The sequence below is a fragment of the Melanotaenia boesemani genome, chromosome 11 (assembly GCF_017639745.1).
Source record: "Melanotaenia boesemani isolate fMelBoe1 chromosome 11, fMelBoe1.pri, whole genome shotgun sequence".
Taxonomy (NCBI): Eukaryota; Metazoa; Chordata; class Actinopteri; order Atheriniformes; family Melanotaeniidae; genus Melanotaenia; species Melanotaenia boesemani.
The window spans coordinates 15,409,152-15,420,195 of record NC_055692.1 but is presented as its reverse complement, the minus strand read 5'-3'; the positions used below and the strand labels follow the sequence as shown (position 1 = coordinate 15,420,195).

The 11,044-nt window shown below is 40.1% G+C and overlaps 3 protein-coding genes across 3 annotated transcripts; all 3 read right to left on the bottom strand.

The window, feature by feature from the left end:
- Positions 1-396: 396 nt before the first annotated feature.
- On the bottom strand, positions 397-3,566 carry prf1.5 (perforin 1.5). Its single transcript, XM_041999287.1, has 5 exons — positions 3,226-3,566; positions 2,744-3,016; positions 2,281-2,552; positions 1,640-1,781; positions 397-1,537 (listed from the first exon to the last, which is right to left on the bottom strand). Exons 2-5 carry the CDS (start codon positions 3,008-3,010, stop codon positions 650-652), a joined length of 1,569 nt encoding a protein of 522 aa, XP_041855221.1. The 5' UTR covers positions 3,011-3,016; positions 3,226-3,566; the 3' UTR covers positions 397-649.
- Positions 3,567-4,778: 1,212 nt separating this feature from the next.
- Positions 4,779-7,851, bottom strand: mpeg1.1 (macrophage expressed 1, tandem duplicate 1). Its single transcript, XM_041999286.1, has 2 exons — positions 7,399-7,851; positions 4,779-7,042 (listed from the first exon to the last, which is right to left on the bottom strand). Exons 1-2 carry the CDS (start codon positions 7,843-7,845, stop codon positions 5,387-5,389), a joined length of 2,103 nt encoding a protein of 700 aa, XP_041855220.1. The 5' UTR covers positions 7,846-7,851; the 3' UTR covers positions 4,779-5,386.
- A 1,710-nt stretch (positions 7,852-9,561) lies between these two features.
- Positions 9,562-10,501, bottom strand: LOC121649547 (protamine-like protein). Its single transcript, XM_042000472.1, has one exon. It carries the CDS (start codon positions 10,419-10,421, stop codon positions 9,879-9,881), a length of 543 nt encoding a protein of 180 aa, XP_041856406.1. The 5' UTR covers positions 10,422-10,501; the 3' UTR covers positions 9,562-9,878.
- Between the last annotated feature and the right edge of the window lie 543 nt (positions 10,502-11,044).

Here is an 11,044-nt window from a genome sequence, read left to right as displayed (position 1 = left end):
TATTTTTATTTAGATTAATCAAATATTCTAAAGATTCAAATGTCTAACCTGTAAACATACCAAAGACTAATGTGAATCAATATCATTTAATGATCTTCAGTTTTTCCATCAGATATCTGCTGCTTCAAAGTAAGCATATTTCTTTGAAGTGTTGTAAATACATCCCTTTACAGTAACCTGAGATGGCTTACGATCATTGAAATTATCCTTAAATGAACTGCTCTTAGCTACTTCCACTATAAAACCACTCACTGCAGAGTCTACAGCCTTCAGGATGCACTTTGGAGGAGTTCTTCGGGTCTGTTTGTCTGCATCCTGCTGCAATTATCCATCATACATAATAGCAATGGCCTTTAGAAACAAATGGCCACTGAAAAAAAGTAAAACAGTCTGCGCTTAATATTAGCATCTTAATGTCTTTATTCCAGTATGTACAAAGAATACACAAGAACTTGGTTTGATAATTCGAAGCTATTAAGAAACATTTACACAGAAGACAAGTGACAACTTTTGTAGCATGAGTTGTTTTGGTGTCATGGTAATGTCAAATGCTATGTAAGAAAAGGTGGGACACTATGCCAAAATGCAAGGAAATTACAGATTGCAAGTAGTTCTTTAAAAAAAGAAAAAAGCTGATATTTAAGAGAATCTATTCAGCAAGTGGGGAGTATCGTCCACACCTGAAGCCTGTCAAATGAGCATCACATGTAATGGTGTAGGTGAAATAGAGAACTCCTTTGCGCAGCTGGCAGCTCAGAGAATGTTCTCCTCTCTCAGGATAGATGAGACACATCCCTGCAACATCATTATAAAACACGTCCCTATCCCAGACTTCAAACCTCAGCTCCTGACCCAGCTCCACGGAGCCAAAATCATAAGTGACATTCCACTCTGGGTCATTGTTATCCATTATGGTCTCAGTCTCCTCGTACATGCCACCATAGAAGATCTTCACATAGGCATCAGTTTTTGTGAAAGTATCAGCCCTCAGCCCTGCTGCTCTGTGGATCTCCAGTCTCAGAGTTCCTCTGCCAGTCCTTAAAGGACAGCAATTATGATCCAGATTTGGTCCTGGTGAGCAGTTCTTTAAACCCAGATAGTCTTCTTTCAGCTGATTCTCTTTGATATACTCTGTGACTATGACTCTCAGATTATCACTGATCTGTGGGTCCTCCACCAAATGATGCAAAGGGAAGATGGCATAAGAGACCACATCAGGGTTGTCATATAGGCTGTTCAGCCAGCTTTGGTACGCTTCTGCAGGGTCCTGCTGGTAGAGGATGTCAGGGAAGTACCTCTCTCCTCCAATTACCTCAATTTTATGTGTCATAAAGCCCTGGTAGAAGCCCATGCTCATATTGCCCTTCCAGAAGTTGTCACACTTGTTGGAGAAGGATGCATTGGATGGAACAAAGCCCAGAGCCATACGGAGTTCAAGATTCAGGCAATTTTTAATATCCGATTCTGAGAAGCCCTTCAACGTGGCCAGGCAAGTCCTAAAGGCAGTGATTCTCCTCACCTTGCCACCAAGCTGGACCTAGCAAACACAAATTATAGGGTGATAGAACTCAGTACATCTTCAGTTTATCATATATTTGAAAATATATTCTGCAGCATCTCTGGAACAAGTTTCTCTGACCTGGTGGATGTAATGCGTTCCATAAGTGTCTATCAGCCGTCTGTATAAGGCTTTGTTCTGGGCTGTGTTTAAACTCTGTGGGAGTCTCTTCAAATGCTTCATGAACTCTTCACTCAGCTGGGGATGATCGGCCAGCCTGTAGCTACAAAAACAGGAGGCATGTAGAGTCCAACCACATAATCTTGACATTTTTGTAACAAAGATAATAAACTACTGCTTATCAAGACAAATATGTTGCAAAGTGTCCAAGCATGAAGACTTCATGTAAGAACCCACAGAACAATCATTTCTACCCTCATAGGCTACTTTGTTCCCTTTAAAATCTCAAGTAATTTTATTCTATTAAACAAGAGTCTAACTTTTAACTCTTGTTTAAAGTGACAGGTTAAAAGTTCATAAGTATGCCTGGTAAAGGATGCTAGCTTGGCTGTCATTTCTCAATTTAATTTAATGTAATATGCTAATTTATTGTCTTGTACTCTTCTTTGATAGCTGAGTCACGTGTGGCTCTTGTTCTTGGGTTCTCATATGTAGCAGAGTAGTTTTATCTATACTTCAGTACAGGTTAGTTATGTCCCCATAGTGTAAATGAATACATTACATCCAAATCAACCCTCTTTTATCCATCCACTCCTGTTTACCTGTAATAGGTGCAACTGATTTCATAAATGGCGAAAGTGGCTTTGTCCACACTGTGTTGTGAACGAGCAAATTTGGCCAAATCTGAGCGGCTTCCTCCCAGCACCGCCTGACCAATGTTGTCAAGGCTCAAACCCAGACCCCAGTTGTTGTTAACAAGCGAGCTGGAGCTGCGCAGCAGGGAGTCCACGGAGTGGTGGAGTGCACTAGAAAGCTGTTTGCTGCAGCGACTGAAGGGACGCCAGTCGAGCACTGCTGCTGGAAGCTTTTGAGTCTGATGGGGAAAAGGCAGGATGTTGAGTGGAATCCAAGTGGGGGGAGGAAAACAGTCAATAAGTGGGGTATTACAGAGAGAAGAAATATGCCAAATTTACACATGCACTAAATAATAAAAACAGAGTTTACAAAATGAAACTTTGAGGAGAAAACTATGAAAACTGAGCAGCAGGATCTTACAGATGCTACCTGTTCTTTTTGGAAGCGGTTTGGACACAGTGTACAGGTGTGGTTGTCAGCCAGATGAGCTTTGACGTTGATGACATATGCTCCTGTTCGACGCAGTCGCACCACATCAAAACCCTCCCCTGCCAGGTTGTGGCCTGGGACGAAAGGAGCTTTCTCACACTCTGATCCTGTGCCAGTTCGACAGCCATGGACCTTGCAGACCTCCAGCACAACTGCTAAGGCCACTATAAATGGTACAAAATTTTTCCATTGGTGTCCTGCTTGCATGGTTACCTAAATGAAAACACGGACAGCAGGGTGAAAAATCGTTTTCTATTCATATGCCCCTTGTTAAGTTAGTAAAAATCGTTTAGAATGATTTCTAAACATACTTTATTTTTATTTGAGTACACATGCATATGAGCTTTTAATCCTCTGCACTCTAATCCTGCTTCAAATGGGATGCAACAAGAGATGCACTACTAAAGTACATGCACTCTTACCTTAGAAAGGATTTCTTTTTTGTTTTGCCCTTCCGATTGTCTCTTCTCTCTGGATTTCTCAAGCAGTTACCTTGATTAAACTGCCACTTGATTTTCAGTCTTGCTCTGTATGTTCCCCATCAATGGCACTGCTGGCTGTAAACGATTAAATGAAAACTGACTCAAGTCTTGATCCTGCTGGAAATGAAGTCACAGTTGAGAGAGCTTTTGGCTTCGCTGGCAGACTGTGCTGAAAGCCAGCAGGGCGCACTGTTTGGTCTGTCCTCTGCCTTTTGAAAAGGAAGGAGTTTTCCTGTTTTGAAGCTGTGTATTCACAGCTCTCTCTCTCTCTCTCTGTCTCTCTCCCCCCCTAAGGCCTTATACCATTTCCTCAGCCTGAGTGGTTTTATTTTCATGCCCGAGTCCCAGTTCTGTAAATCCCTCACAGCTCTGTACAGTATGTGTTTATTCACGTGTATATGTGGGGGAGGGAGATTTTTTTGTGTAGTCACGAGAGAAAAGACACTGGTCTGAGCACTCTTTGTGGGAAGTGTGTGTCTTTGTGCAGATGCATGTGTGTATACAGTGCATGTCTGTCAGACTGATGTGTGTTTTTGTCTGTGTAACATCTGAGCTGGCCTGTCTTTATACTGATAGCCTTAACCAAACCATGAGGTCAGCTTTGCCTTTGCCTATTTATGGATGTGGGTGGAATGTTAGTGGTTTTCTCGATGAGGGCAGGGAAGATAAAATTGTCTTTCTGCACCCTGCACAAGAGACTTCTTTCACAGGACAGAGAGATTTGGTTTCCAGTCCTAGTTTTTGTTCAAACAATAAAAAAAAATAAAATAAAAAAAAAAATAGTATGTACTTTAGAGCTGTTTTTCTAGATGAGTGCACCCTTCATGGTCTACTAACCTAAAGTGTACTACTATTGCTTTGCAAGTTTTCCACATTCTATTATGTTTTAGTCACACATTTACTTTGATTCTTTCATTTTCCCCACTACTCATAGTAACAAAGCATCTTCACATTGCTGCAGTGTTTTGTGTATTTCTGACTAAAATGTTCCATTTTGCATGTCTGCAAACTCCCACCCAAATTCTAAATTAGAAGAAGTCTGGAGCCAATAACAAAGTTTATGAATCTGCTTTTTTTTCCAGCCAAGCTGAGTAAACAGGAATATCTGAGATTCTGGTCAGACGTGGAAGCAACACGCCAATCAGTTCTTATGCAAGGGTGGTCTATGAAGCAGGTCTTTACGATTAAGTGGTGAACAGACTTTCTTATCACTAAAAGATTCATGAAATTCTGCTTGGAATTTACCAAGAGACACCTAAAGAACCAAAATCCTGTAATCTGATGAAATGGAGATTAAATTATTTGACCACAATTACCTCATTTATACCATCCCTACAGTCAAATACAGTGATGACAACATTATTCTATAAGTTGTTTTACTGAACAAAAGGCTAGTAAAGGGGTCAAGATGGAGGGAAAGATGGATGCTAATAAATAGAAAACAATCCTGCGAGGAAGCTGTGTCAAAGGTTCACATTTCAACAACAAGGAAGTCAGCTGCTTGAAGAAAACATTTATCTCTTATTTTACATTATTCAAATAACTAAAGTACACTTACAAACATAATGTAATTTGATAGTAGGAAAAAAATAAAGTATGATCAAATAACAGATTCTTAATCTAATTAATTTTATTCACATATAAAATATAAAACATATAAAAACAAATACCCAAATATTATCTACTGAAACATTGTAATGTAAAGTTTTATAAATTGTAATCAATACAGAGTTCAAACCATACAAAGTAATTAAAAAACATATATTGCATAGCACTGCGCAGCTTGTTCTCATGAGGGCAGTACAGATTCACTTTAGTTTGAAAATCACTTCTACAAAGTGCACTTTGTTTTAAAGGCAGACTGGGTGTAACGTCATCTGTCCCTCGTTTAACAAACCACTAGATATTGTCAAATATTTCTGAGTACATAATGCATAGTTTGTCATACTAATAATGCATGTAATAATTCACAACTGAAGCCTTTTTACATGTAAAATTGTTCTATTTTAAGAAACAGGACTTCTGACACCAACAAGGAAGTTAAAACCAAAATCTCTCACATCTTGTTTTCAGATTTCAAGCCTCTAAACTACGTTGTTTTTCAGGCCTCGGCTTGTTCTGTCTCCCTCTCAACCTCTTCACATAATTCTTCATAGCCTCTACTTGTCCTAAACCCAGACACCCTCCTCCTCTTCTTCACAATGATAACTACTACAATACCCAGCAGAATCAAACCCATCACCCCAAATGCAACCCCTGCCTTTTCCCCACTAGACATCGAATTTAAATCAGGGTTAAGCTTTCGAACAATTTCCTTGATTTCTTCTGGTTTGGCAAGTTTCCATGCTTTAGTCTGCCCGATTCTGACCCAGTTCCTGTCTCCCTCAGTCATCACAATCACTGTGTTGGTAGCTTGCATGCTGACTAGTGGACGTTTAGTGAAAGGAGGCAGATGGATTGGAAGCAGCTGCCCACCTGTGAAAATTCCAGACTGGACACAGTAAAGGATTTCACAGCCGTCGCTGACGGTGGCAAGGTGCTGACTGAACTTGGGGGGGCACCTGCGTTGTTGATCAGCCAGTGGGTTGTTTGACTGACAGCTAAAGAGGCCTCCTAATGGTACCGAGTATCTGGTGCCGGCCTCATAGTCATTACTTATACAGATCATTTGGCCATCTGAGAGAAATTTCACTGGAATGAAGTTTGGGGGGCAGCTTTTGGCTCTGGTGATGGGGTTCAGGGAGGAGGGGCTGTAAATGCCTCCAAACAGATATCCTGAGTTGTCGGGGGCTTTTCCATTCACAGAACACCAGTAGGTATCAATGCGAGCAGAGCGAATGTGATAGTTATGCTGACACTGTTGTCTGTGGCAAGTAAAAAACACATAGCAGGAATAACTTTCCTCATAACAGTCATAAGTTGTGTAACCCTGCTGCCTCACTTCTGATCGCAGTAAAGTTGGAGTATAGGGTGGACGGCAGGAGAAGTCTCCTGTATCAAGGTTCTTCTGGCTCAGTTCAGCACAGATTGGATCTGCATCACGGCTGAGTTTTTCACACTTTTGGTAGACACCCCCAAAACTAAGATTAGTGGCAGGGCCCTCACACGAATTATCATCAACATTGGCTTGGAAATTAAAGTTCTGAGAGCTGACATCAACACAGCCAGGGCGGGTGTTGACCTTGTAGTAGCGCTCTATGGCCTGACTCACTGTAACAGCCACTTTACCAACTGTAGGTTGCGGCAGATCCGGAAAAGAATTGGTGTTTATAAAGTAGTGGAGGGGAAATCCTGAGCGGTCAATAGCAACCAGATTATTTCTAGTACTTTCCTGCCACTTTTGCAAAGTGATGCCAGGATAGAAAGGTACACCTCCATGGCTTTGTATAAGGGAGTACTGAATGTTAGACTGATACGTTTGAAGCGATGAACTCTGTTGGGTGTTTTGACTACTTATGTCAAACTTGAGTTTATCAAAAAAGTTAAGCCCAGCTTGTGCTTTGACAGTGGAAGTGTCAGACGCACTGTCCGAAATATACGAAGCACGAAGGTAGTCTTCCTGCACCAACGAAGCCCCAGCATCAACACTAGTTATAACATGAGTTCCATAGTCCAGCACCATCTTCTCTGAAAGATAGGCAGCATTCCTCGTCTGGTTATTTTCCACTGCATCAGCTATATCTTTGACTTGCTGAGCAAAGCGTGAATCCAGAGTGAAGTCTGGGTACGCCTTGACTGTGTAGATGAAGTTACGAACCTTTTAAAGGAAAGAAGTATAATGTCATTAAATGTTTAAAGTTTTTTTCCACACATTCATAAAAGATTTATTTTCCTTTGTTGCTCAAATAAACTATGGGATAGTTCATAAAAATACACCCTGTATTAATGACATTTTTTAAAAAAAAAAAAAAGAAGATATTTGAGACCAATCAACATTTTTTGTCAACTATATTTTAATCAACCTATGGCAGAGCTTTTTTCTTCATGGAAAAATGTTTGTGAAAATATTTTAACTTTTATTGCAAAACACCTTATTTATATGTTTGAATACTAAAATTACTACTAAAACTATTGAAAGAATCATTATAAAAAATAATAATAAAAAAAACTTACCTGCACCCTTGTTGTAGTTGAAGAGTCTTTCACTTGATGAGTTTTCATCCTTGTGTTCTCAAAAGAAAACTTAGAATTCAGCACCGAGAGAAAAGATAAGTCAGCATTTATGGTTTGAGATGTGGAGCTTTTCTGATCCAGCCAAGTACTGATGATCTCTGAGTTGGTCTCCACGCCCGTCTCCTTGTTGGGGATGACAAACACCTCATCTGGGATGAGGTAGAGCCCATCCTCGGTGGTCTGGCACTGGAAGTAGCTGAGATTCATGACCCGACCCATATCCATGTTCCGGAGATTGTCCCAGCCTCCACCTGGCAGCACCTCCAGTGCTGTGAGGGAGAAGTTGGTAGAGGCGCGGCATTGTCTGAGCCAGTTGGTTGAGCGGCTCAGAGGGACAGACAAACAAACTGGAAGGAAAAAGAGAGTCAGAAGTTCTTTCTTCATCATGGCTTTGTCAGAAATGAGAACTGCAGTCACATCATACCTCCTCTTGTACCATCACATGACAAACAGAAACATCCCCACAGGGAAAATGTTCTACTTTCACTTCCATTTCTGCTGTTCTGTGAATTTAGACATAAATTAACCTCTGTTCTTCAAATATGTAAATATTTGAGCTATTTCCATGAAAAAAAAACATGCCTGGGTGTGTGTACCAATAATTGCCTAAAACCTGCAGGTGGGCTTATGATTATACATATGCTGATGTAAAAAAAAAAAAAAAAGAAAGAAAAATCCTCCAAAATCTATTTACACATACACAAAAATGTTCACATGTTCAAAGAAAACATGTCTGATTAATCTATTTACCTACCAAATATGCAAACAATTTAAAATAAACTAATAAGTCAAAGAAAGAAGCCTTGAACTTACTGTAAAGAAAGAGTGGGTTAGAAAAAAAGGGGAATTCAAAGTTTATCTGAGACTTTGTGAAAAAGATAAGATAAGATTTGTCTAATTGTGTCTAAAAAGGGAACTGGAACTAAACGGTGAAGTTAAATCGGACAACTGATGGGAGGAAGTGGCTTTTTCTCACAGCGGCTGTGTATGAAGCGTCACATGAGTGCGCGTCATATAAAATATACAGAAATCACTTCCTAACATTAAAGTTCCCACTTCAATATTCTGCACAAACACAGCAGTGTTGGTTAAAACCATTTTTCCATTCTCTTTTTCCGCTCTTTAACAGTAGGGTAACTCATAGTTAACAACGCCCTTTACGTCCCAGCCATGTCGCTGAGGCTGAGAAGGATGCTTTTTAAAAGTTGCCATAAATTAAATAAGTTTTTGGTTTTACACTTAAAACAAAGTTGATTAACTTTCACGTTTTCAAACAGCACGGATTTCCCTGGTACTTGTTCCTTGACGGCGTTTGGTCGGTAATGATAAAGTAGGAGCTGAAGGTGTAAACTCATTTTGGGCAGATTTATTTCTACAAAACAATGTAGCAGTTGCCACAGCTTATATAAAAGTAAAATGCGACCATGACATTGGTTTAAAACTCGTTTGCCATTGTTGTTGCCTCTCTTCTTTATAACAAGTTTAATTCCTACCAGCAGATGGCGGCACGAAACTGGGTGATCACTAAAGCTGGTGAAAGGCTCAAATATTTTTTTATTTGTCATTTTACAGCAATAGAATATCAAATAGGATTAAATTAATAAATACATTATACATATATCAGGATTTTATTTTCCTCCTTGTTCACCTGATATTTTTCTCATGACAAGCCTACTGACAAGTGGTGTGCGCCATTCTCTTAAATTACAATATCGGTCAAAATTACAAATATCCCGTCTTGTTTTTGCTTTGCTGGAGATAGGATTAAGCTATGGAATATATCCTTAGGGTTTTGATCTTAGCTTTGAATCCAGTTAATTGACCAAACCAGAAACTAGTCTAAAGCTCTGTCGCATATACACAAATAAAGCACTACTAAATACCTCATCCTACAGAAAATATTATAGTGTTTTAGTGGTAAAATGTATCCGACACAAAAATAAAAGTATATATACTTCTTGATTTTTTGCGCATCACTGCGTAAAAGCCCCTTTCCAAAAAGTCCTCTGCGCCATTCTGGGACCTTTCCAAATGAATCCAAAGTTCAGATGAAAACTCAACCATCAAGGTAAACATCACAAACATCATTAAGTAGTCATTGTCTCGAATAAATAAATAAATATTTATTTATTTAACAGACTGCGCTCAGTGTTTTCAGAACTGTTGCAGTTGTTTCTAAAGATAAAACGACACCTGTTTCTTTGGAAATATACATTATTTTATTATTTCCAGCAATGCATGTCAATCTGTTCAGACCAAGAAAGAAAGGGTAGAGGGTAAAACAGCAAGTTGAGACTTTTCTACTATAGAAAACAAATATCTAAAGCAAACTCAGCTGAGTTGAATGCATCATAGTCCACACAAAGTCAAAGGCCCGAATAAACGCCTTTGAGCCGCAGTGAGGGTTGGAGGAGCAGTTCTCACTTCTTGGCAGCAGCCCTGGTTTTGGCAGACCTGGCCACCTTGCGTTTGGTCTTCCTGGGGCTCTTTGGCTTGGTGGGCTTCTTGGCCGCTTTCTTGGCTTTTTTGGGGCTCTTTGTCTTTCTCTTCTTCTTTGGCGATTTCTTGGCTTTTGATGTAGCTGCTGCCTTCTTCTTGGCCTTCTTCACCCTTTTGGCCTTTGGCTTCTTCTTTTTCACCACCTTCCTCTTTCGAGGTTTAGGAGGCTTTTTGTTGAGTTTGAAGGACCCGGATGCCCCGGCACCCTTGGTCTTGACTAGGGCTTTTTTGGCCACCAAACGCCTGAGAGCGATGCGGATTCTGGCTTTGTTCTTCTCCGCATCATATCCTCCGGCCTTCATAATCTTTTTGAGGGCAGCCAAGGACACACCGCCGCGCTGTTGGGACCCGGCCACAGCCTTCAGGATCAGACTGGACACAGAAGGAGCTGTCTTTCTCTTGGCTTTCTTTTTTGGCGATTTAGCCGCAGGTGCCGAGGGCAAAGCAATCACAGCAGAAGACATGGTGTAGTTGGAATAGCAGGATCAGGTCAGAGAAGGTCACTAACAGGACAGGGTGATATCTCTGCTTGTCCCCTTGACAGGGCCACGCTTTATGAAACCCCCGTGAGAACCGTGTAGAGGCAGTCCCATCACCAACGTGCGCCTGTTTTCCCTCATCACATAGATAAAGTTTGTGTTTTCTCCAGATGGATAAAACCGTGAAAATTCTGCGTAAAATGTGGAAAATCCACATAAAGAGATCACGATAAAAATACTTATGATCCCCGCTGCCTATTTCTATATCTCTAATTTAGGAATTGGTCCAATATATTGAAGTATGTTGCGTAATTACAAGCTGGCAGATACCGAATGTAATTTCAGATGTGTGTTTTAGACATCTTACAAGGTTACAGCTTCTAAATAATCGAAATCACCGATTTATAATTAAATAAGGTTGAACAGAGAAACTTTTATGATACACTTACCTCAAAATTTAGTCCTGTTTCAGTTATTTTAGCTTTATAAATCAATTACAAAACCCACAAAGAAACACAGTTGCCCTCTTGTAAAATTAAGTTAGTGGGTAATGTTGATAGAAAGGACGTTTCGGGGAAAAAGGATGATCAAAAACAATTTTTAGCGAT